Consider the following 27,993-nt stretch of genomic DNA (forward strand, 5'->3'; position numbering starts at 1 on the left):
GGTAGAGTATGTAGAATATTCTCTGTGATATTTCGGGTTATTGTTGCAAAAGAATACTTATATACAAGATAATTCGAGTAATTAGGTTGCTGCTTATCTTTTAACAGTCGCAATATCTACTTACGTGTAAAGATACAATCACTACCGACTTGCAAATGCAAATGTAACTGATGACCGTTAGTATCTCGACCTTATAGTCAACGGAAAGAAGTTCAATGGTCAGATATAGTAATTGTGTGTAGTGCACTTAAGTTTGTTGCTGTCAGTACAATTGAATAACAAGTAAAGTGGCGCGGTTAGGCAATGCTGCTTGCAGTTAGTTGTCGTGGTGAGGTCGTTGTTTACCGCTGCAATCAAATTATGTAATATCTGTAGTCTGTACTGTGGACCATTCACCTAAGAAGATTTTAAGGTCGCACTTTAAAGAACTGTGCAGAAACACCACCGATACTAGTACCTACCTACTATTAAGCGACTAATATATACGTATATGTACATATATACATTAACAGCCCAGTGTGGGGGCACCATTACCTACCTTAGTCGAAGCCGACTTGGACGTCTTTCAATTTTCTTACGTTTATTTCAAAACGACTTCACAATATTTACAATACCCTGAGCCCCTGACGTATCGTATAGTTGTACCAAGAGCAACGGACATATTACATTGAAAATAAATTTAACTTGAATTACGAAGTACCTTTTGTTAGTTATTGTTTGTATGTTTTGTCAACAATAACCAAGTTTAGTATTAAACTCAACAGTACATAAAGCCGGTATTCATCAGTAAACGTGTAAATGTCAAGGTTTATCTATTCACAAGTTTTATTTACGAACAGTTTTATGACATTTCATAAACCATTATTTATAATAGCCATGCGTAATTATAATTAAATATGTAAATAAGTTCGAAAGTGGGTTCATTTTGTTAGGACATAAAAGTTGATGATGATATCCTCTGCGAAACTGGTCCATTGAAATACTTAAGCTTTGAATTTTGCTCAGAATTTAAAACAAGTCTTCTCGAAAACTGAATTTCGCGTCTCTTGAAACCGGTTCAGCCGGCCTATCTTGTGATTTGCTCTCAAAGAATCAACATCGAAGAGGGGTGAGGATTGAATAAAAGGAGATAAGTAGCGTACGATTGCATTTTGAGCATGTTATGAACATGACGGAAGTTGAAGTGAAATGAAGAAAATATAACCTTTTGTTCCGGCAAATTAGGTAGGTACAGTGAGTTGCGCATTGCATGAAGAGAGAATGTATCCATTGATAAATTCGCCATGGTCTTTTGCAGCTCACTAGCTACATAAATATAATATTTGCCGAAACAATGCCAACTGCAACACCTAATATTTAAAAAAAGAATGCGCAGTCAATTACCTCAAATATGAATAGGTGCAGCATAATAATACGTATGAATTTATTTTTAACTAAGAAATTAACTATATAGAGGGTAGACATCAATTTATTTGGTAATTTTCATTAACACGTGTTAGTACCTGGAAGTTTAATTATAATAGATTGGATTCCTATTTAGTTTGTATTTTATTTTTAACCGTTATCTTCACAAAGTAAAGCCATTAGAATCACAATGAGCCTCCGTTTTGCATCCTCACCAGTGCCATTCATAAAATAAACTAGAAACTCTACTACGTGTAGTGCGTTTTTTGATCTGGCAGATCGTTATTGTGTTAAAAATAATTTGGCAGCGTCATCAGAGGAAACTGTTTGAAAACTTTGAAACTAGTTTCTTAGTTCTTGTCTGACTAGAGTGCTGGATACTGGCACGATAAAAATAGTATCTATAAGTACCTACTCTTTCAAAACCTGTCGCATTTACATAGTTTCCATATTTGTCATTCTTCTACTTGACACTTAAATATAATTATTTATCCAAAAACATCAAGGCGGTAGGTATATTAGTTTGCCTCCTATTTTATAAAAAAAAACACACTTCACGCTAATGATGTGAACCGCACCCGTTAATGTGCCCTAATTAGGTCTGTACAACGATTTGTTTCTATTCTCTGGCGCCTTTTTTTTAACCAGGGCAATCCATTATGGATGCCACTGGCCCGGGAGAGCCAGTATATGCGACTCCCAGGGACTAAACCTCCTGTTACGACGCTTGCTTTTTGCGCAGGAGTTCGGGCATTCGGTTGTAGGCCTCCGATACCCCGCCAGCTTGCCCTTGCGGGCCCATCGTTTCAGACTATTGTAACAGTCTGATCGTTGTTTGGCCCTAACACAACCTTTTACCTTATAATTAATTATTTCTTTTATATTTAGACACAATGTTGTGTCGATTTCCGTCCCCGTACTATACCTATACCTACCTATCTGCGTAGCTATACTTATGCATTTTTACCCTCTCGTTTAGTTGCAATAAATCAAGTTTAATATCCAGACGCGTTTGACTTACTACTTGCTCCCAAGCAAAATTGAACCTTATCCCGTAAAGAACATGGTCCATACGAACCAAGATGCTCGGACAGTGACTCGTAAAAATAATTGGTTCAATAGAAAATTAGTGTAATTTCGGTGAAATAACGTTAAATAACAGTTGAAATGTGTTTAATTCGTTGGACAAATATGCAACTCAAGTGAATTAAGCAAAAAGAACGATAAGGATTAAGAGACAATTCGGTGTTTTTAACAAAACAGTTTTGCATATTAATTAAGTGCTATAATCGAACTAAGGACAAGGTGTATCGTGCATATAAACGTTTTTTGGTTCTTAACTACAAATAAGACAGTACTGTGCCGTGTATTACAGTAGTGAGTCGCCGTGATTTAGGTGAAATTGTTGGACAATTTTGTGCGGCGCTTGCTTACCCTACGCATAAAAAGTGAAAAAAGGACTGGAACTTTCCTACAGTGGTTACGTAGTTTACGTGGTGTTTTTTGACTGTATGTTGTGATAGACATTTACTACAATGGAAAACATTGAAAAACACATAGTTATTCAGGCCGACACTTTAGAAAAGGTGAAAAAGGCGTACGTTAACTACAAGAAATCTCCCAGGGAGAGATTAACAGCTGGTTATGTGAAGGGAAGAATAGATACACTGGAAACGTACTGGAAGGAGTTTAAAGCCGTACATGAAATGTTAATTTTGTCGGTCGCTATGGAACAGCGTCAAGCTACAAATTATTTCGCTGACAACATGTGTGAGGATTTTGAAGAAGTGTATTACACTTACAAAGGCGAGATGATGTCTAAATTAGAAAGTATGGAGCCGACAAAAAGTGAGTCTAAACACACACCTACACCTAGTACACCTAGTACATCGAATAGTAGTGAAGTTAAATTGCCAAGAATTTCGCTACCTTCTTTTAATGGCAACTACACTGAATGGCAGTCTTTCCATGACTTATTTATGGCATTAGTGCATAACAATGAATCTTTACAAGATGTTCAGAAGCTACATTATCTAAAGAGCAGTTTAGCTGGAGAAGCGGAAGCATTGTTACGACAATTTTCTATAACTGCTGAAAATTATAAGGAAGCTTGGTTAGTACTGAAGAAACGTTATGCAAATAAGAGATATATAGCGAACTGTGTTTTTAAGAAATTCTTTATACAAAAAACGTTAACACAAGAATCAGCTACAGCTTTAAGACAACTGTTAGACACTTCGGTAGAATGTATGAGTGCACTGAAACATCTAGGCTTACCTACAAATCATTGGGACGCAATCGTTAACTATTCTATAGTATCAAAACTGGACTCGAGCACTCACAAGGAATGGGAAGAGTTAATTAGCAGAGATGAGTCTGACGACTTACCTAGTTTTGATAAATTAAAATCGTTCCTGGAAAACAGATTTCGTACCCTGGAGATGGTTGAACCTGCAAGTAAAGTATACAAACCTGTGAAAACAAAGATGTTTCATGTAACTGCAACGAGCGAAGTGAAGTGCACATTCTGCAATGAAGATCATTATATATATCAATGCAAACAGTTTTCTAAGCAATCGATTGAAGATAGATACAGTTTTGTACAGAAGAATAATCTCTGTTTTAATTGTTTGATACCGAATCACAATGTATTCAAGTGTAAACAGAAGACAACTTGCCAGATTTGTAAAAGAAAACATCATTCGTTATTGCACCGAGAGAAACAAGCAAGTGAAGAGTCACATACGTCTGGAGAAACAAATAACAACAACAAAGAGAAGATACAAACCGTCGTTGTTGCGCACACGTCGTCGAGCGCATCACGAGGTCTACAACCTGGTCTAGGCACCTTGCTGACGACAGCATTGGTGCACGTCACAGCGGAGTCGGGGCAGTCACACGTGCTGCGGGCTCTCGTCGACCAGGGCTCGGAGGAGTCCTTCGCGACTGCAAGGGCGGTCGATTTGCTGGGTTTGAAGAAAACCAAGGTTAGCGGAGTGATCTCTGCCGTTGAAGAGTGTGAGACGACAATCAAGCATAGGGTAACGTTGAACATTCAATCAAGGTACGATATTTCCTATTGTTTAAATGTAGATGCTTATGTATTGAAAACTATAACCCGTCAGCTACCATCTAGGGAAATTAGAAGTCTTAATTGGCCACAAGTTTACGAAATAGATTTAGCTGACCCCACCTTTGGCTCACCCGGTAGGATTGATATTCTTCTTGGTGCGAAAGTTTACAGCAAAATCCTAGAAGCAGGTTTAATGAAGGGACCAGGAAACTTTATTGCACAAAAAACACACCTGGGCTGGATTTTGTCAGGGGGTAATAATAATACATCATTTACTGTTTCACAGCACATTACAAGTCTACATGTTACTGGACAAATTGAAGAGGATAATATTCTCCTGAAGAAGTTTTGGGAGGTTGAATCTGAACTATACACGAAGCAGAGCATGTGGACAAAGGAGGAAAAACGGTGCGAGGAAATATATCAACAAACAACAAGGAGAGACGACACAGGGAGGTACGTAGTACAACTTCCTTTAAAGACAAACTTTGAAGACACTGTAAGATCGTGTGGAGATACAAAGCATCAGGCAGTAGTGAGGCTACAGCAGCTGGAAAGAAAGTTCGCAAGGAACGAGAATCTGAAAGCTGAATACACTAAGGTAATACACGAATACTTACAGCTGGGCCACATGAAGAAGGTAGACCCAGAAGATGAAGATAATGCAGTATATCTAGCTCATTGTGCTGTAATAAGAGAAGATAAAGAGACATCGAAGCTGTGCATAGTTTTTGACGCGTCAGCAAAGGCCCCAAACGGATGTTCTTTAAACAGCAGCATGATGGTAGGACCTACAATACAGCCAGACTTACGTAGTCTGGTATTTAGATGGAGAACTCACAAAATCTGTGTTGTTGGCGATATTATAAAGATGTATCGTCAGGTAAGAATGGACGACAAACATACAGACTTACAACGTATTGTATGGCGGGACAACACATCTGAAAGAATAGATAGTTATAAGCTACTTACAGTTACATTTGGGACAGCAGCGGCACCTCATCTGGCTGTACGTACTCTTCAACGTTTGGCTGATGATGAGCAGAACAACTACCCTCGAGGAGCGGCGGTAGTAAGAAACTCATTCTACATGGATGACCTTATGACAGGGCACGAAGATCTCGACGAGATAAAAGAAACCTGTAAAGAAATTAAGGCATTACTAAAGGCAGGTGGGTTCGAGATGCAGAAGTGGTCTAGCAACTCTGAAGAACTCCTGAAGGACTTGACTGATGACTCGAAGACTCCGGAACCTGTAAAAGACAAGAAAGAAATTAAATTAGATAAAATAATAAAGATACTGGGACTTACCTGGGATAGAAAGGATGACATTTTTCACGTTTCAGTAAACTTACCAGCGATCAGGACACCTGTAACAAAAAGAGTAATTTTATCTGATGTCGCTAGCTTATTTGATCCTTTTGGCTGGCTCTCACCTGTTGTAATTACAGCGAAGATCATGATCCAAAAATTATGGCTTTGTCATTGTGGTTGGGATGATGAGCTATCTTCACAGTTAGTTGACGAATGGACGAGCTTCAGAGACGAACTACAAGAGCTGGAAACGATTGAGATTCCAAGATGGATCAAGATGTCGTCTCGCTGCAAAGAAGTTGATCTTCACGGGTTCTCTGATGCCTCGACATTTGCACTTGCAGCCGTTGTGTATGCAAGAGTGGTAGACGAGCATGATGTTGTTCATGTCACGATGGTAGCTTCAAAGACAAAGGTAGCTCCCCTGAAACAATTAACGGTCCCGAAGCTTGAATTGTGTGCTGCAGTATTATTAACAAAGCTTCTACATGAAATTTCAGGTCCATTGGACATACCTATGCATAGAATGTACGCGTGGACAGACTCGATGGTGGTGCTTTCGTGGTTGCAGTCCCCGCCCAGCCGATGGCAGGTGTTCGTTGGCAACAGAGTATCAGAGATCATCCAGCATATAGATAACGACAGGTGGAGACACGTCTCGACGGAACACAACCCAGCTGATCTTGCCTCAAGAGGTATCAAGGCAAGTGAACTTCCAAACAATGACCTTTGGTGGAGTGGACCCGCATGGTTAAAGAATACAAACACTGAGGTGTTACGGGCCATTACAATTCCAACAACAGACCTAGAATGTAAGAAAACATTCCATACATCAGTACAAGACACGCCCATGTGGGAAAGATTTTCGTCTATGGTCAGGATGAAGAGAGTGATAGCTCATTGTAAGAGATTTATAAACTATAAAAACAAAAGAAATGAAGAAATCTTGAGTGCCGAAGAATTAGAGGACGTTGAAATCTGCTGCGTGAGATATTATCAGAAAGCAGTATACAGCCAAGAGTTTGAAGACCTGAAAAAGAAAGGAAAGGTTAGAAACAAAAGTTCACTGATTAAACTTACCCCGTACGTAGATGAACGCGATTTACTGCGAGTTGGAGGCCGGCTGAGTGAAGCAGATTTGCCAGAAGACGCTAAACACCCGATTATCGTACCAAGCAAGCAACATGCTGCAAGATTAATAATAGCGGATGCACACGCCAAAACTTTACATGGCACAATCATGCACACGCCAGGACGCTTTCTGGTAGGCGAGGCTCTGAAGAACGTTCCAGATACAAGTTACGAAACCAAGAAGTTACATCTGCTAACACGCTGGCAGCTCGTACAAAAACAAATGCAAGATTTCTGGAAGAAATGGCAAGCAGATTATTTAAACACACTCCAGCAAAAACATAAGTGGTATGACGCTGTAAAGGCACCCTGTATAGGAGATGTTGTTATTATAAAGGAGCAGGAGTTACCACCAGCCAAGTGGCTGTTAGGTAGAATCACGGCACTGCACGCAGGGCCTGACAATTTAGTTCGTGTTGCAACGGTCCAATGCAAGGGCGATCATATTCTAAAAAGACCGTTATCTAAATTGATATTGTTACCTAAAATGCCTGCCGATGAATAAATAACAAACATCAAAGGTAAAAAACAATGAGCTATGGTGGGCGGTTAAATTTATTTCGCGTGTTAATTTTAGGTAATTATTCCGGCCGACTGTAGTTATAATTTGTAACACCTACTCAATACATAAGCACAAAGGTTTGCGAGAAAATTGTTGTTACTCTTTATTCCAAAACGCTAAGTAAATATACCTACTTTGTCTTATGTAATTTATGCTAAGTGTATAAAAACTCTTAAGTATGTAATTTATAGGTAAATGCATCGATTACAATTTTGTAGATGTTAAATGTAAATCATAGTCACTTCCTATTATTGGGTCACCGAGCGGATCCCAAATTTCCTATAGTTAGTAGGTACTTAAACATACCATTGTAACTCATTACCTCTGCAAATGTAATTAAATGCTAACCTACATATAAATAAATAGGTATGTAAATCCTTAATTTGTTTAGATATTATTAAGTTTTCCTTGTTTACTTACCTATTCATCTTGTTTATCTTTAAAATAGAAGATGTGTTAGTTAAAACATTATCTAGTTATAAAGTTATTATGTTTTAAGTCATCCATAAAAACGAGCGAACATACATATACCTACAAACATAGAACCTCATTTCTATGACGTTAGTTAAATAAAATATTTTTAGTTATACAGTCCACTAAAATGTACCTATGCTATGTATGTATGTACACATATTTTGTTGTTATGGTTGACCCATTTACTATAAATTTAGTACTTAGAAAGTAAGCATTATATTAGGTACTAAAATGTTGATAAAGATACCCTACGCGGGCACTCGATTATTACCTACGCAACGCAGGCAGTTTGTTGTTTACTTCAAGAAATTGAACTTGTTTATCAGTTATCCTCTTGCTTTGGCTCCTGCCAGCGTCGCTCGGATTATAATTCGTTATTTAGTGATAAGAAAGTGAAATGTATCAAAATCATTAGTTTCGTTAATTAGTGTTGAACTTAAAACATACGATAGTGATGTGCTTGTGATACCTAAGATGTGTTGGAATTTGGAATGCATTTTGGATGATATGATATTGTTCAAGCAACTAAGTATGTCCGTAAGTTTTAGGTTAAGTTTTTTTCCTAGTTAAGTTAAAAACTGTTGTTTTTGGTGGGCGGTATGTTGTGTCGATTTCCGTCCCCGTACTATACCTATACCTACCTATCTGCGTAGCTATACTTATGCATTTTTACCCTCTCGTTTAGTTGCAATAAATCAAGTTTAATATCCAGACGCGTTTGACTTACTACTTGCTCCCAAGCAAAATTGAACCTTATCCCGTAAAGAACACACAATTTAGTTTAATATGCAATATTCTTCGATGACGATGTTCTGTCCGTTCTTCGCTTTATCATTCTTTGCCGCGCGACAGAATACGGAACAAGTAGAGATAAGATAAACCGAATGTTTGAACACTTACAACTCTGCTAAGACTTGAGGACGTTTTCGCGTACTCGATGCTAATAAAATTGATAAATTTCGATAAGTTGCACTGATAAATAAATATTGATAGTCGGTTGTTAACGGTGGCTTTTCTGGTTTGTTTTCTGTATTTGGAAAAATAGCATATGTTTAAAAATAAGTTATATAACGGTGCAAGGATATAAACAAAATATGGGTCTCTAACTCTCTATGTTATCCTATCCTCATCCACAGCAGTTTAATGAACCATTATTCGTTAGACATCGTCGGTAAATTTTGCAATTGAACATTGTTTTATTGACATCGTAAAAACTATGCATACCTACGCATTATAATTTATAACATATTTGCCAGTACAAAACAATTGTGTTGAAATTTATTGCAATTTATAGCGCTGTAAATGTCGGACAATTGCAGAAACCGGGTCGAATGCAAATATACTTTACGTGGACATAAAATAAGCGTAGTAAATACTATAAATATGAAGATATGTAAAGACACCATATCAATATTCCTGTCATCATATTTACCTAATATATATCACTATACAGTTTGTTACCTATCTATACAGTCACCGGCATAAATAAGTGATGATTTCTGTACCTTGTCATATTAACATCTTGGTTGAAATGTCATACGGAATTGTCATACGATTAAAAGCGACAAGGTACAGAAATCATCACTTCTTTATGCCGGTGACTGTACCTATTTCATATAAGTATTAGTTAAACCGTTTCAAACAGGATTAGGTAGGTCATTTCGAAAATAGCTTATTGAAGTAGTTGATTTTTATATAGTTGGGCTAGTGATCATGTGAATGTAAGCAGGATTTGGATTAAGGTAATTAGGCACAAACTACATAAAAATAATTATGTGGAGACTTTCTAAAAACCCTTCAAAGGAGGATAAGAATTCATATGCACACGTTTAATAAATTATAGCTATAACGACGAAAATCCATATAAAATGTGATATTGTACGTTTTAGCCCTAAAGATAATTGCTAAAAAATGTTAATGAGGCTTAACTACAAGGAATACTCGTAATTATAAAATGTATATTGATAATGTAATCTAATCCAAACGTCGACCATTATTTTGTGATTGGTGTGTAAAGGCGTAAAGTGAGTCTCGTAATTTAGTGTTAATGCTTTTCGTTGTACAGTCAAAGCGGACCCCAGGCTCCCATGAGCCGTGGCAAATGCCGGGATAACGCAAGGATCATGCTTTTCTTTGTAAGTACAGTCAAAGCGGACCCCAGGCTCCCATAAGGCGTGGCAAATGCCGGGGCCGGGATAACGCAAGGGGGATGCTTTTCGTTATACAGTCAAAGCGGACCCAGGCTCCCATGAGCCGTGGCAAATGCCGGGATAGCGCAAGGAATCAGTCGCCATCATATCGGAGCTGTCGAGGTGCTCAAAAATATCGAAACGTCTTGACAATAGAGGCGTGGTCGGATATTTGTGAGCGTCTTTGCCGCTCCGATATATCTGATGGCTACCGTACAGTCAACCAATTACAATTCCAGGCCACTCCAGAACCCTGTCGTATTGACACCGTGCTTTATTTGTTAAACGTTAAATGGAACTCTGTAAAGAAACGAAATCTAGTTGTGCATGGATTTTTTTTATTTTATTTGGTCGATAGATAATATAAACATTACTTGTCAGCATATATAAGCTTTTATCAAAATTATTTTTGGCTCGAACTTTAAAAAGTGATTAATAATATTAGCAAATACTTAGGTAAATTTATTGCAAGCTTACAAGTAAAAAAATGTTCGGCATGATTGCATAGTATTGCGCCCAGAAAAATAACTAAGTAATTAATTTTTAACTTGGCAGGGTGAGTCATCAGAAGTTATTTTATACCGAAGAAAAAAAATAACATTAAACAAAAACCGGCCAAGTGCGAGTCGGGCTCGCGCACAAAGGGTTCCGTAGCAGCAAATATAATAAACCAATAACTTAACCAAAATTACAGTTAAATCAACCTATCTCAAAAACTATAAGAGATACTTTGATCAAACCAAAAATCGTTGAAAGAGTTAATTAGCATGCATCACCTCTATTTTTTTTAGAATTTTATACCCCGTAGTTATAAAAATAGAGGGGGGGGGGACATACTTTTTACGACTTTGAGAGCTGATATCTCAAAAACCGTTCACTTTAAGAAAAATGTTTTTTAGAAAACTTTATATCATTTTAAAAGACCTTTCCATTGATACCCCACACGGGTATGTACATCGAAAAAAAAATTTTCATCCCTCAGTTACATGTATGGGGGCCCCACCCCCAATTCTTTTTTTTACTATTTAGTGTCATAATTTTGTAGCGGTTCATACAACACATATTCCCATCAAATTTCATCACTGTAGTACTTATAGTTTCCGAGTAAATCGGCTGTGACAGACGGACAGACGGACAGACGGACAGACGGACAGACGGACATGACGAAACTATAAGGGTTCCGTTTTTGCCATTTTGGCTACGGAACCCTAAAAAACACTAATTCCTGTCTAGCAGAGCTGACACGGTGAAGCAATTTCGTCATTGAGCGGCGTTATACGTATTATACAATTATGGTAAGAAGGTAATGATACCTACTTACGTTAAAAATGTGGCGCCGCGTAGCGTGACGTGACGTTCGTGTCTTGTTCATATTCATACATGCCAGGGTTCCTTTTAATAATTTATGCGGTAGGTACAAAATGCGACTATCAGTCTAATTCGAAGCGACGTCATTCAGCTTAGAATAAAATTTAAAGTGGAAAAAATGAGTCTTGGGTGAGACGAACTCACGGCTTCTAGATAATTACTCCAGCGTTCTCCTACCTGAGCCACTGACCTTATCCATTCCATAACCAGCGAGCGTTTTCGCATTATCCGATCCGATAAGGCGCCATCTTAGACATCCTGATATCGGATCGGATAAGTAATGTAAAATAGCTCTAACCATCTTACACTTCCTAAAAGGATTACCGGAGTTCCATGCTTGCAAGTCGTTTTGATAATTCACCAGTTATGATATGAGTGCTATGTTATATATGTTATGTTATGACCTATGACACTGTGTGATGCTGATGGTGCTAACCATGCGAGTTTAGAAAAAAAAACTGGCTTGTGTGTGTCAATGAAACTCACGGTGTATAAAGTTCAACGTTTCAGGTGCCGTAGCCGAATGGCATTTCTGCGACGCGAAACGAAAACGAAACGCCGCGAAAGGTAGTCTGGCTCTGTCGCGCCAATACGCAAGAGCGATAGCGATAGATAACTAAGAGCGTTTCGTTTCGTGAGCGTTTCGTGAGCGTTTGTGCGTTCGGCTACATACCCTGATTTGCTTATTCATCCATTATATGATATCCGATGACATTCAGTTATCGTGCATTTTGTTCGTACCAATAGATAATTATTCTGATGAATATTATTCTGATGTCAATGGTACTTTCGAATTGATCTGTGTATCATATCATCAGTACGCGGACCGTTGGAAATGTTGATTTGAATGTACTTCATGAATATTTATAAAACACAAGCCAAGTCTTCCAAGAGAGGTGGACATTCTACAGTTAATAATAAGTAACGGATAAAACACCGATGTATGCTCGTATATTAGGTTAGGTACCTAATTATCTAATTCCCTTATCTATAGTTCCAACACAGTAGTACGCGCTATTTGTCTATGTCCATTAGAGTTAAAAAAGCCGATTAAGCAACAGTAGGCATACGGCATACTTACCTGGTCGATAAACTATCGCCATAGAAAACGATCTAAATCGATACGCAACATTAGGCGCCACGGACGGTTAAACATTATAAAAAAGTTAGAAAAGATTCGATGAAACGATGGCAGATGCTACGGTGACTAAGCCAGCCTTTAATTACTGTAAGTTCATTAAATAAAATAATAAGAGAATCATCAAGAGTCATCTTAGAGAACAGGACTCTTCCACACAAGTACAACTGTCAGTGACCTGTAAAGTATAATGGACGATTATTAAACAGTTTTCTCAGTGTAAAAAAGTGACTGTATTTTGCTTTCATCAGAATCGGCTCCTGGCTATCAAGTAGTCCGTTTTAACCCGGACTGTCTTCCTATAATGGCGAGGAGAATCCCCGCACAGAGAGTCAACCCTACAAGGATAGTCAAAATCGTGCGCGTACGCAACCATTGGTTGTAAGTTTTGACTATCCAAGGTTGACCGTTGATGGCGATCTAATTATCTCATGCTCTGCCATTAAAATGTTCAGTCTTTGTCAGAATCAGCCTCTCAGGTTAATCCTCCGCCTTCATCGCTTAATCCAGGTTTTAACCCGGGCTGTTTTGCGATAAGGACTTACCATTGGTAATTCAATCACATGGTAGCACATACCATCTCAACTAGTTACTAGACGGAGCATTCAAGTCAAATCAAAGTCAGACAAATTATCTTCTCCCGTAGTGATTTAGTATAGCAAAACAACCGTTTGATCCAGTTACGTCAACGTTTACTTACAACCAGTACTTGTGTAATTTTGGAATATTAAAAAAATAGTTGAAAATTGAAACTGGGCTGGGCTGTAACATGCTACGGAATCGCGCCACTCAATTCGTGGTATTTTTTTACCAGTGAAATAAAATTGTGCATATGTCTGGTGACCACGCGCTGTGTCAGCCAAAATCGTGCGCGTGCGCACTTAAGAACTTAAGCATGGCTTAAGCTCACAGGCCATGACTATCTGCGCTATGACTGAGTAACCGTTTGATGGCGATCTAATTATCTCTGCTCGGGCTCGGGGCAGTGAACCGCGCTATCTAGGTGAAGTACGCGAGGTAATGTCAACTCGAGTGTTGCACGACTTTCAATCTTGATCCACAGATGTAAGTTTCAAGTAGTGGATTATATTTGATATGACAATAGTATTCTAATTTTGTTAAGTAAATTTATTAAATCGGTCTCTCGATTCTTGATTGATAATCCTTTTAAAATATTTTACAATGGTTTATAGTGTGCCTATATACAGTTGCCATCAGATCTTGCCTTGACATCGCATGGCAGTTATTCAAGTAGGTATCTAAACTGGGTGCGTGGTCGAATGACACGAAAAAAATCGTGAAAGAAGTGTCAGTTCGGCTGGTAGGCGGCTCAGGTGACCCCAGGGCTGCCTCTTTCTTTGTCCAGAGAATAGGGTTGGCAATTAAAAGGGGAAATGTCGCCAGCATTTTTGGGGGGTTTCCAGCAGACGAATGAGTTGTCCATCCCACTTGTAACATGGGTATTTTTTACGCGATTCTTACTTAGAAACCATATCAAAATTTCCAAATCCAAAAAACGTGGGGTTTGGGAGGCTAAACTTAAAAAAAAATGGCCCAGCTACGGCTCTGTCGAAGATTATTTGGTTTAAGGGCCTTATCACACTTGCGATTTACAAGCGAGGCGAGAGCGAAGCGAGCGCGCAGCGAGTTCGTCGCGAGCCCGTAACTAATTCGCAGCGAGTGCGTCGCGAATTCGCCGCGAGCGCGTAACGAATACGCTGCGTATTCGCTGAATGTGATCTGCATCTTAGACAGTCACTTACATAATGGATTCCGACGACGAAACACTTCTGTTAGCTTTATTGCTTCGAAGAAGTAAGAAACGAAAACTAAAGCAGAAACGGCGTGTTTGGGAGGATCCATTTTTAAGTAATCGACTGCAAGAGAGCGACTATTATGTGCTGTTTTGTGAACGAATCAAAAATTTTTTAAATTTTATAAATGCCTCGATATCGATTCCAACAGTGTTTGATTGTTCCGCCATTATTGTTACTGTCCGCTCACAGTCGTAGATAATAAACTACTACAAATGATAGGATTAAACTAAAGTGGGTAGAAATGAATTTTGCTGACGAAGGTACAGCATATCTAGATGCGGCGAACTCGCTACGAAATCGTGGCGCGCTCGCGGCGAAGTCGCGACGCACTCGCTGCGAATTGGTAACGGGCTCGCGACGAACTCGCTGCGCGCTCGCTTCGCTTTCGCCTCGCTTGTAAATCGCAAGTGTGATAAGGCCCTAACACTTCGCACAAGGGCGTTTGGAAAGTAAATATTCCATATCCGTTGGCGTTAAATAACTTTGCACGATTGCGTTGCATAAAGACAGTGTAATTATTTTGAGGTAACATATACCGTTGCTGTTGTTTTCTAGTGTATGACCAATTTTCGGGGCGCCTTACAAACGGTTGAGTGATTTTAAAGTTATACCTCCTCAGAGTATTTAATCATAGGATTCATAGGTTATTTCTATACCCATTATATAGACTTCTTTTTAGAGGAGAGTAACGAAGAAAGTATATGAAAAAAGAGTAGAAGGGTCAGTTGGAAGTGGAAGACCTAGGCGAACTTTTCTTGTTCAAATCGGGGAAATATTGCAAAAAGGCCAGGTCAGAAGTACTCGAAACCGACGAGCGTGTATGAGAAACGTTATAAAAGTGTGTGAAGCGAAAGTGATTTGTCAGGATCGTAGTAAATGGAAATCCGTGATCTCTGCCTACCCCTCTGGGAAACAGGCGTGATTGTATGTATGTATTATACTTCATAAAAGTCTTTCCTTCTTTACTTTTCAAGGCGCTAAGTAACTAATTCCTTAACGAAAACCCCTTTTATTTAAACATATAAGGTGAAAGTTAAACAATAATTAAACAACAATGTGTTGTATACGAATTGCTATCGAAATAAAGTTAACTATGTACTTGAAGCCCTCGGGACTTAAAGGATGAAATGTTGTTACCTATTATCATTCGGTAAGAAACAACAAGGCGGCAGTTTGGTCATACGTCTTTACGAGTGCAGTATCTGTGCTATAAATCTAAAATTAACACTAGGCAGTACTTAACTTTACTACATACTTTATACTTCCCTTGCCAGCTCTTTTACGAATTCCAAGAATAATAATTCTAGTGATAAAGTTAGTTAAGTTGTTAACATTATTTATATTTCGGAGAAGTTCCGTTTTTACCGAAACCGACGTCCGTCCGGGATGGGCCCGCGGGCTCTTTGAACGAGAACAATAGACCGTTATGTGGTCCTTTATTTATGTGTCCTGATGTCCTAAATGGAGGACTGATTGTGGACAGTGGTCGCGTTCAAACGGTTTAATGGCAGCGGGGAATATCTCCGATTTTGTACCATGTGTTGGACAGATACCTATTTTTCTTTTAAATACCTACGATTTTTGTAACGACGGATAGCACTCGATAAGTAAACCTAGTCATTTTAATCAAAGTACCGAGTAAACCTAGTTATTTAAAGCCAAGTAAGTGCACGGAGTATAGCCGCCCCGTGAACTTCCATATGCCTGAAGAGGGGCCTCCAAAATTGGCCCGAAACAGCAGTAGCGATATAATAACATGAGTATAACCGTAGTTTCATTAAATATTTGAATATGTCTCACGAAAGTTTAATGTCTATAGTAATTTTCGTTTACTTTGTTGAAAAATAAATTGAAAGAAATTATATTTTTGTACGAAAATATCGTTGATGTCTTTTGTATTTAAATTTAAATATGTAACTCATTCCGTATGGCTCGTAAAGGTAAAGAATGGGAAAGTTTTTAATTTGACAATGGACATACCAGAAATATTAATTTAAAAACCGTATTTCAGTTACTACCTCAGATTAATTACCTATGCCTAGACTCACAGGATGCACTGCACTAGCATAGTGTTTCCGTTCATTCAGACTGGAACCTTGAAGCCTGTTAAGGCAGCCTCCGGAATAAGGCCTTCAAATTAGCTTTACACATGACTCGAATACTCCTTTGCATAGGTTGTAATGAACAACAAATAAATGTGGTCCCCTGTGGTGACGGGTTAAGAATTTCACCACCACTGGGTGTCATAGAAGTCGACTGTGTGTGTGGCCATGGGCTAGCAACCTATTACTGAGAAATCAAGGTTCGATCACTTCGATCCTCTTACATTTCAAGTGAGTTTTTGCCTGGAAAATTGATAAGTAGGTACTCCTTTTCTTGATTGCTCGTGAGAAAGAAAAGATATGCAACATGAATATGTATTTAGCACAGAACTAATTTCTGTGGTATTTAGGCAAATTTAGATCAGTGATATGAGACAAGTGACTGGCGAGACAAGGGGTGTTCGGGTAGATTAGGTTCCGTACTCATTTGCCGTAGCCGAATGGCATTTCTACGACGCGAAACGAAAACGAAACGCCGCGAAATGTAATCTGGCGCTGTCGCGCCGATACGCAAGAGCGATAGAGATAGATATCTACGAGCGTTTCGTGAGCGTTTGTGCCATTCAGCTACGCACCCTGCCCTGCATTGCTACCGGCAATAACTGTGAGGGTTGTTGATGTTGTCAAGTTGGCTAAACTTTTCGTAACCCACCATCAGTGTGATAGCCCACTAACCCATTATCTTTGTAGGAAGTGCCTTTTCTGGTGCTGTTAGGTATATAATATATATTCTGTGTCATTGATGCGTGATGTGATGATATGAGTAAACATGTTTACAGCAGATTGCTGACAAGCTCAAGTCAATGACATAACGCTTGCGTACAAACTATTGTACGCGTGTTACTATTGCAACATTTATTTTATACATATTGAGGAATGCCTGTCAGCACCTAGCCTAGTTATACATATTAATGTCGTCAAGAGAAAATGATTTTGCTGTTTAATTATCCATTATGATTATTTTATATCTATAATATAAAACTTTTGCTGTCCCATGTGATTTTAAAACTACATAATATGTATTATTAAATTTTTAGCAGAGCAACTTGATAAAATTATAATCAATTACTCACGTACTTAAAAATAGAAAATAGTTTGCACATTTTATTGCGTGATTAGGTGTCGTATGACTAGCAGACACGACATAATAGTGTCCTCGTTTCAGTGGCATAGTTTACTACACATGACATAATGACTGTATGCTATCTTGAGACTATGCTAGCTTGAGACTTGTGACAGCGTCTACAAGTGCCTATGTACAGTAAGTATAGTCAGCAGCAGAAATGTCTAAATGCTGCTAAACTTCGCCTCCTTAGCGACTTCTGCTGCTGACTGTACCTACCTAAATCTTCAGAGATAGAAAACAAATCTGTAGGCAGTAGATATGAATCAATAGAGATAATATTTGTAACTATTGTCTATTTCCCCGTGATGTGATTTTAAATTAATAATTTTATTTACTGGAATAATTGACAGACTTTTTTCTGCAAGAGTACCGTAAACCGGAAAACAGCGAATAAAATGTCCAGATAGCCAGATAATTCAATGGTTTCAACAATTGGACTTTTACTGCGAAACCGTTCGTGCATTGTAAACTGTTTAAATTAAAATTTTACAGTAAATTCGTTTTTTTTCGTAGAAACTTGTATACATTTACAATACAGTCACCTGGAATAACATAGTACAAAAAAGCTGCATAAATATCTGACACGCTCTCTTATGGTTCAAGACATAAGATTATATGAGATACTTTTGCCAAATCAAAACAATTACCTAGGTACTTCTGGGTGATAGGATAAGATCTACTCTGTTCTGATCTATTTTGTTTCAAACTTAGGTTAGCTGGACTTGAAAAACACATGTAGGTATACCTTTACAAAAAAATCCTTCGTCGGAACACGTTAAAAGAAATGGCATTTCGTGTTAATATGAATAAACAAACCAACCTAGTCATTACGTCCCAATTTTATGCAATATCTGAGGTCCTGAATAACACGAAACTGGTATAATTTTTAGAACTGCCCCTACAGGAAAACCAGTTTGTTTATACATTTGAGCAAAAACTGTCTCAATTACGTCTTGAATGCAAACCAATTTAGCCACGGGGCAAATAAAAACAGACGGTCAGGAACGAGATGATGACCACTTGCTTTCAGTCTCGGGCGACGCCGAAAATTATGGCGGTGGCGTAGTAACAGATATGCGACACACATTGAAAGAGATTAAAAAAAAACTTTTTTGTTTCAATATTTTACCGCTGACTGTAAGTGTTTTTTTTTAATGCAGTGCTTGGTGAGGGTCAATCGGTCCTCGCTAGGAGTAGGTACGGGCGGCCGATTGCCATTAGATAGGTACGAAGTGTGCGTTTTGTTTAGGTTTGGTTTTGTTATAGGTATGTTAGGTTAGGTACAGTCAACTAATTTGAATCCTAGGCCACTGTAGAACCTTTGCACATTAAACGTCAATGTGACTTCTTATGGCAAATAGAACATGGTTTAAATAAGACAGGGTTCTAGAGTGGCCTAGGATTCAAATTGGTTGACCGTACAACAAAACCAAACCTAAACAAAACGCACACTTCGTATCTACTTTAATTTTTAACTCTTCTACTCATCGTGTTGTTATTGTGTCAATTTTAATGAACTCAAAATCAGAGGGCACTGTTTTGAAGATCAACTTAAATACTTACCGTTTTATTAAGAAAATAAAAATAAGCACAGTCTACTTCGGTTATATCTACATACTAACGGGAACAAAATAATCTGAAGAATTTTTTATGCTCGTCTTGTCATATAATAAGTCTCATACTGTTATTTAGTCGTTTGTGTGTGTAAGGCCCACTTGCAACAACCACTTCTCAGGGTTAGTGGGCTATCTGTCAAATTCCATATAAAATGGTGGCTTAACCCTCCATTTTTAGGGTTCCGTAGTCAACTAGGAACCCTTATAGTTTCGCCATGTCTGTCTGTCCGTCCGTCCGTCCGTCCGTCCGCGGATAATCTCAGTAACCGTTAGCACTAGAAAGCTGAAATTTGGTACCAATATGTATTTCAATCACGCCGACAAAGTGCAAAAATAAAAAATGGAAAAAAATGTTTTATTAGGGTACCCCCCCTACATGTAAAGTGGGGGCTGATATTTTTTTTCATTCCAACCCCAACGTGTGATATATTGTTGGATAGGTATTTAAAAATGAATAAGGGTTTACTAAGATGTTTTTTTAATAATATTAGTATTTTCGGAAATAATCGCTCCTAAAGGAAAAAAAGTGCGTCCCCCCCCCCTCTAACTTTTGAACCGTATGTTTAAAAAATATGAAAAAAATCACAAAAGTAGAACTTTATAAAGACTTTCTAGGAAAATTGTTTTGAACTTGATAGGTTCAGTAGTTTTTGAGAAAAATACGGAAAACTACGGAACCCTACACTGAGCGTGGCCCGACACGCTCTTGGCCGGTTTTTTGTTGGTGCAAGTGGCCCGAAGTAAAGCACCATAATATTAATGTATTCTTAAGCACTGGCCGAACAACTTAAAATAGCGGGCAAACTAACTCATTACGAAGATTGGCAATTTCTGCGTAGAGGGCAGTGGCACTCCGCGGGTCGTTGACCCCGTGTGCCCAAACTTAGAGCCTGCGATTCATAATCCAAGTAAAACCGAAAGTGTGAGATGTTTGAATTATTGAGATATGGGTGTTAGAAATTGTTGGTTAAAGCCAGGTATATAGCTAGGGTGGATCGAAAAAACACTTTTCCGGAATTAGCAAACCTAACTGCGTTTTCACATTATCCGATCCGATATCGGATGTCGGACCGACATCCCATACATTACAGGCGCCATCTTGATTTTTTTCCATAGAAATCCTTCCGACAACTGATATCGGATCGGATAATGTGAAAAAGGGTCATTGATTGTTAACTATTAGGTTTGCTAATTCCAGGAAAGTGTTTTTTCCATCCACCCTTGTATACACTGGCCTCTAGTTGTCTAGATGCTCCAGATACCTATCAGAGGTAATCCCATTCTAATATTTTGAATTTTTTGCGAATTTTATGCGGCTAAGCTAAATGATAAGGGCAAATCTTGCATGATGTCTGTGCGTAGCCGAATGCACAAACGCTCACGAAAGGCTCACGTCACGATAATATGTCTTTCGTAGCTATCTATCTTTATCGCTCTTGCGCATTGGCGCGACAGAGTCAGATTACATTTCTGCGGCGTTTCGGTGGCGTTCCGCGTCGCAGAAAAGCCACTCGGCTACGGGGCCTGATGTCCCTTGTCTGAATTTTTGTTTTTATCTTATTGAGTTATGATGATGATGTTATGTGGTCCTGTTATCCGTCAAGACAAGCCTTTTTGAGCTTACCGTGGGCCTCAGTCAATCTGTGTAAGAATGTCCTATAATTAGACTTATATTGACCGGGATATAGACCGTGATTACCTTTTTGATTTTTGTCGAGCTCCCGACCGTTTAACATCCACCCGTCTTCGTCAGTTTTCCGTGATCATGATGCATGCAACTGCGTCAAAATATCGGGAGCTCGACAAAAATCAAAAAGATAATCACGGTCTATATCCCGGGCAATATAAGTCTAATGAAAATAACCGTGAATCATTCAAAACTCTAATGTCCTATAATATTAAGGACATTTGGCTATCAGAATAATCTTCCACTTTAAAAATAGTTTAATAATATTAAAATGTACATAAAGGTAATTGTATTTACTAATAATATCGTATCGTATCAAAGGTGAACGAGTAATCTAGAAATATAGTATACCTAACAGGATTAATTTTATCACAAGGAAAACATTAATAATTTCGATAAACTTACAATATTTTTCCATTGATTCCGTGTCATTAGGAGCATGTGCAATCATCAAAGGCCCGGCGACCTAGGTTAATTGGATAAATCAATTAATAAAATTATCATGTCTAGCTTAGCCATAGTACATATTTACAAAGTAAATAAGACAGCAAGTCGAATCGAGATAACCTTTCAAGAGTTTCAAGGTTAGTGTTTTCATGGACAATTTATCGATGCATTTATCATCATCCTCCTTGTGTTATCCCGGCATTTGCCACGGCTCATGGGAGCCTGGGGTCCACTTTGACAACGAATCCCAAGATTTGGCGTAGGCACTAGTTTTTACGAAAGCGACTGCCATCTGACCTTCCAACCCGAAGGGTAAACTTGACCTTATTGGAATTAGTCCGGTTTCCTCACGATGTTTTCCTTCACCGAAAAGCGACTGGCAAATACCAAATAACGTTTCGCACATAAATTCCGAAAAACTCATTTGTGCGAGCCGGGGTTCGAACCCGCGACCCCCGGAACGAAAGTCACACGTACTTGCCGCTAGGCTACTAGCGCTTTTTCGCGATTCTTATCGATGCATTTATAATGAACAGTTTTATTTTTACAACACGGTATAAAATAGGTATTGTTGTTATAGGTAATTGACGTAGGGCTTAAGGATGAGGATTTATCTATACCTAATGTTCGTGTATAGGATTAGGATATTTTTTTACGACTACCTAGTACGTAAGTACATAATTGTAATGGACGATGACATGATAATCTATGTTAATTGATTATTTCCTAGAAAATATAATAAAATTACTTACGGATGTACTTATGTATGTACTCGTATTATTGATACGTACTTATTGTAACGTTAATCACTGAGACAAGAATAATGTTCATCCTCGTAATGTAGTAATCCATTTGACGTTGAATGGTACTTTATAGGTAGTTTTATCCAATTTAATGTTAAATAATATCGTCTTGACATCAGTCATGTGTTTATCTTTCGCGCTATAACACCGTCCAATGTGCGTGCCAGATGTTCTGTTAAACGTGAGAACAAAGTAAGTAGTTTCGACTTACCTGCGATTTCGCCACCGACGCAACGGCTACCTTTTCTTTGATATAATATCGTCATTCATTCATAATCCTTACGGTAACGATGTAAGCACTACTTTCGGAGTTTAACCGTTTGTACCGTAGCCTAAAATAGCATTTACACTCCGTAAACACCCATGTTCTAGAGACGAGGAAACGAGTAAATTGTGTGTCTGAAGTTGCGTGCGAGACTGCAAGATGTTAGGGGGGCAAGTGGGTGCTTCCTTCTCATGATTGGGATGTGAGATATTGCTCGCGACAGTATAACTGCGTGTCCTTTTTCATGTTTCCTTTAGCGTTGGTATCTCCAGTTAAGAGGATACGGTAGCGAAAATGCTAAAATGGAAAGGAGCCCTCCTTTCAACTTGGGAATTTTAGTTAAATATACAAGTGTTATTAACTAGATTTATCGAAAAAAAATTGTCCATTAAGAACAACTCGGTCAAAAGATATTTCAAAAAAATCTTTAAAATCGAGGTTCCGCTCTCGACTCTTCCCTCCTTCAAAACTTAATCAATCGAAACGAAATTTGAGAATCTGAATAACAATGAAATAATCTATGTCGGACCGTTTAGCTTTTTTGGTTAATTGTTACCAATCTTGAGTATCACACCTGTTTTTGCGCCACAATGAAAAAGGCCGTTTTTGGAAATTTTTGATTGGCTCTAGAATCTTTAAAAAGCAGAATATCAAAAAAATCAAAACGGTCCGACACAGATAAAAATAATAACAATCTGTGTTGAAAAAATCATTGCTCTATCTTCCAAAATCAGGGAGGAAATAGTCGAGAGCGTTTGTATGGAGAATTGACCCCTACCGTATCGTCTTAAAATTAGAAGAAATCCTTCCTAGTTGTGCGACTGTGCGTGCCTCATATGTCGGCGGTCACGTGAGCCGTTGACAAATGGGAACAGGTACCTACATCGTACATTTGAGTGGTGGGATCGCGAAATACAAGGTGCGCTAAGTCATCTCATCTTTGTCGGTCACGCTAATTACACCTTAAAGGAGTAAAAGAGAACAAGCGCGGATCCAGCTTCGTGCCCAGGGGGGGGTCACGTGGTAAAGGCCCCGGCTCCAGGGGGGGGGGTCACGTGGTCTATTTGTATGGCCAACCTAGGCTCCAGGTCATGACCCCCATGACCCCCTCCCCTGGATCCGCGCATGAAAGAGAAAGATACCCCGCAGATTGCAATAGGCTACTAGACTCATATCTAATTTGGCACAGTAAATTATTGTCTTCTGTATTATTTGACATAAGAAATTTTGGGTATTAAATGTGTACGATGACTACGTATTTTTAATTCAAAAATGTAAGTAATTTTTTTAATTTTGGCCACCGAAAACGCTGTCGGCCGTGTAGTGACGTCATAGAATTCATGTCAAATCAATCACTGACATAATGACCTTTATGCCTCGTACTTAAAGTGTCAGAAAGTGTTGTTTTCGCACTGAATGACTACATTCACAGAAAATCTATAGATGACATGGCTGATGTTGTTTTTGCCTGATTACGTAAAAGTATTCTTTAAAAATATTTTTTGCGGTTTATAAGTCATAATAAAATATAGTGATATTGTTTTCGGTTAATTTGGACAGTAAGTAATAATAAAAGACAAACTTCAAAAAAGGGTCAAGTAGCCTATTTCAGTGAATCTCAGAATCTCAGCGTTCTCAGCATATGAAAAGTTCTCTAATACGATACTAAAGACTAAACATTCCAGGATATCAGTTTATCCTTCTAATTCCCTAAATGTTCACTTGCGGTTTTCGCAAGTTTCAAAAGTAAATGGTGTCTGGACTAGCAAGTTGTTAAACGGCTGGGGGCAAGTAAGTGCTTCCTCTGTCTTGGATGATTGCGATCTGCCGGCGTAGATTTATACTCGACACGGAATCGTCATTTGTCTTCTGCTCTGAGTATTTGGAACTATTTGGAACTGACATGTTTGGAAATATTTAAGGTCTAGAAATTCTAGAAGGAAGCAACTGAGATTTTTACAAAACTTACTAACATGTATTGATAATAGGGAAGGGTTCACACACGGTCTGTAACTAACCACTGCTGCACTGGATGGCATTGGCATAGTATTGTTGGTCTGTATTGTGCCCACCGAAGAGCAGTGTATAATTTTCGTAACAAGGTTTTTTGAAAGTGTGATCTAGATTATGTTACTGATAATAAAACTAAGCATAATCAGTATTATTATAATTATTTATTATCAAAGTTGATCTTCTGAGGCGTATAATTAAGCTGAAATAATCAATAGAATACAAGTATGGTGCATTAGGGTAATTCCGAAAGTCGACGTCTAATTACGAAAGTCGCATAAATTAATCACCATTATTTCCATCATATCAAGATTGCCATTTCGGAATTATCCGAGCATTTCTGTCATTCGGAATTACCCTATTGCACCTTACCTAACAGGTGGGAACTTATCAGCATTGAAACTTTGAACATCGATTTCGGAATTTATCATGAGATTTAGTAAATACAACATGGATGCTAAATAATTATTAACGTCACTAATTAATCCTTCATAAGAAATCCATAAAACTCGATACTTATTAGAGATAATAAGTTTCTAATCACTGTGGCGCAAACGGTGATAGAAATCGGAATTTGGATGACCGAAAAATCAAAAAATCAAGGAAAGTAGGTCTGTGTGTAAGAGCATATAATATTCAAAAATAAGGAGTCATCCTGCGCCGACCCCAAGCGAAAGAGAATATAATCATGGGTGCCTAAACACGTTAGTAACTTATTATTAATCTGTGCCTAAACTACCGAGCGCTTTCGAGGGAAGCCAGTGCTATCAAGCTGGTATAATTTTGACAGACATTCAAGATATAGTTTGAGTAACCACAGTTGAAACTACACAACCATATCTATCGAACCTGCTGGTATTGAAAGAAACTTGGGCCATTTTTTTCAAAGTTGTCCACCCCACATTTTTTTGTATTTGGATTTATATGTTTTCCACTCAGAATCGCGAGCTCTTTCGATCCTAATATAATAGGAGAAAAAAAGTGGCCCAAGGTTTTTTCCCATTCCGTTACCATTTTTTCATACATTTTGTATGGCGGTAACGGAATGGAAGGTTCGAAAAAATGTATGGAAATCTTGGGACATTTTTTTTCTCCTATCAGGATCGAAAGAGCTCTTGATTCTGAGTATGAATCACATCGCAAAATACCCATGTTACAAAAAAAGTGGGGTGGACAACTTTGAAAAAAATGGCCCACTTACTATACTACATTGTCATTCGAATGAAATCAATCGTCTATGATTGAAACATGTCTACTTACATGAAAACAAGTGAATGACCGTTTAATAAAATTAAATGATCGTATTTACGCAAGTCTGTCTGGGTGCTGAATTAGATAGATCTAGGTCGGACTGAAAAGATGGTGTTGCCTATAAAAAAGCGAGTGCACTTTGATTAAAGAAACCGTTTCTTTATTGAGAAGGTTGGTCGATTCGGTTCATTATTTTATTAGTTACCTACTTTGCTGCTCACTTTATTATGAAGTTCAATTGTTCAAGCAAAATAGTAACCTACTCAGAACTATTAGGTTCAGAATTACATCTAATCATACCTACTAAAAATGTTATTAAGGCAAACGATTGAAATTTTGCGGACAACGTTCTAGTGTGAGGATCGAATCTCCGAATAGGAATCTCACACACCTAAGTGCGTTTTCACATTATCCGATCCGATATCGGATGTCGGACCGATATCCCATACATTACAGGCGCCATCTTGGATTTTTTTCGATATCGGATCGGATAATGTGAAAACGGACTAGGCTACCAAAAATATAAGTTTTTCATACTCAGCTTTTATCATCAGCTATCAGCTAAAAACGATGACCAACAATGACGAGCGTCTTTTGTTTTCACTCACGACGAAATCGTGATGTTTGTTGATCAGTGATCACTTATTTTGTGACAAAACGCATTTGTTGTTATGATTGTAAAGAAACGAATTTACCTGCCATATTTTCAATTTAGTCACGCACTTTTGAATGCAGACCATAGATAACGGAGAATCTAACTCTCTGAAGACATGGTTCATTAAGGGCAACGCACAATAACCATAGAAAAATATAAATAAAAGCCAGGGTATATTAAAGAGATGTACAGTCACCGGCATAAAGAAGTGATGATTTCTGTATGTCATATTAACGTCGTGTGAAATGTTATACGAAATTGTCAAACTACGAAAAGCGACAAGGTACAGAAATCATCACTTCCTTATGCCAGCGACTGTACAAAGTAGTGCAGAGAAGCTGGGTCGAGGAACCAGTTGCGAGTGAACACGCGAGAAAGCCATGATTAGGTCTAGTTTCAAGGCTACCTAGGCGCCTGTATTATGTTTCCCCGTCCTACCACTAAGACAAAGGTTGATTTACAGCCTGAAAAAAAAATAGAAATGGAACTAGAAATTTTTATCATAGCAACATTGCACTTACTGTTCTCAATGTTCTCATACAAAAGTGACTCGATAGTAGCCCTTGTCACATACAAAATGGTTTAGGTATGTATAATTGTATATAGACGGTGGCGTCCCTATTATTTTCTATACTCTTTTTTTGTCAGGATGTACAGTCAACCAACTGGAATCCTAGGCCACTGTAGAACTATGTCATAGTGATGTTATAAATCAGATAGTAAGAAATCTCTAACTGCTTGTCATTTTGACATGGTTGTAGGGTGGCCTAGGGTTCCAATTGGTTGACTGTACACATTAGTAGTCAGGTTATGTAGGGGGATAAAATATCGTTAAGTTTTTCCACTTTCATCTGGTTCTTTTTAGTCCAAGTAGCGGCTACATGTTGAATATTAATTTTCTTCTTTCCGTTTTATTTGGTTATTTTTATCTTAATCTAGTTATGTTTATTCAAGTTACTGATAAAAATCAATTTACGACATTTTATATTCCGAATGCCCGTTTTATGCCCGTGTGGTAACGGGTTAAGAATTTCACCACCCCCTTTCTTCCCGTGGGTGTCGTAGAAAGCGACTGTGGGATACCTATGGGTTAAATTGTGGCGTATTAGGCGAGAGGCTGGCAACCTGTCACGGCAATGTCACAGTTTCGTTTTCTTTCAATCCCTTATTTGCGAAGAGTGGCACTGAAACGAGTAGTTTCATGTGCTCTGCCTACCCCTTCATGGGATACAGGCGTGATTGTATGTATGTATGTATGTATATTCCGAATATGGTAAAAATCTCGTGTTCAAATTCATATGCGTACCTAATGGAAAGAATAACTGAAATCATTGAAAAAACTTTAAATTTCGAATCGAATTCTGACTCTCACATACCCAGAGAGCTTATCACAAATTTTCTTGATAAAAGTACTCCAGACAAGCGTACTTTATTTAATTACTCGTCATTAATTAGCGTGAGAAAGACTGCCCCACTGTGAGACGATACGAGTATGAGCTGATAATATTTATGATGACTCTCTCTGTCAAGTTAAGTAGGTTTATTTTTATCTCGTAGTATT

At 38.2% G+C, this 27,993-nt stretch overlaps 2 protein-coding genes across 3 annotated transcripts in view; one reads left to right on the forward strand and one right to left on the reverse strand.

Annotated features, from left to right (window-relative positions):
- Positions 1–27,993, forward strand: part of LOC125233906 (chondroitin sulfate synthase 1) — a 52,505-nt gene that overhangs the window by 1,320 nt on the left and 23,192 nt on the right. The gene's annotated exons all lie outside the window — the stretch shown is intronic.
- Positions 2,684–4,867, reverse strand: LOC125233907. 2 transcript variants are annotated; one of them, XM_048140078.1, is made up of 3 exons: positions 4,710–4,867; positions 4,193–4,370; positions 2,684–3,931 (listed from the first exon to the last, which is right to left on the reverse strand). In XM_048140078.1, exons 1-3 carry the CDS (start codon positions 4,862–4,864, stop codon positions 3,896–3,898), a joined length of 369 nt encoding a protein of 122 aa, XP_047996035.1. In that variant the 5' UTR covers positions 4,865–4,867; the 3' UTR covers positions 2,684–3,895. The 2 variants fall into 2 exon arrangements, with proteins under 2 accessions (XP_047996035.1, XP_047996034.1); XM_048140077.1 differs by having other exon boundaries at positions 2,684–4,370.

Source organism: Leguminivora glycinivorella, chromosome 15 (assembly GCF_023078275.1).
Source record: "Leguminivora glycinivorella isolate SPB_JAAS2020 chromosome 15, LegGlyc_1.1, whole genome shotgun sequence".
In the NCBI taxonomy this organism is placed as follows: Eukaryota; Metazoa; Arthropoda; class Insecta; order Lepidoptera; family Tortricidae; genus Leguminivora; species Leguminivora glycinivorella.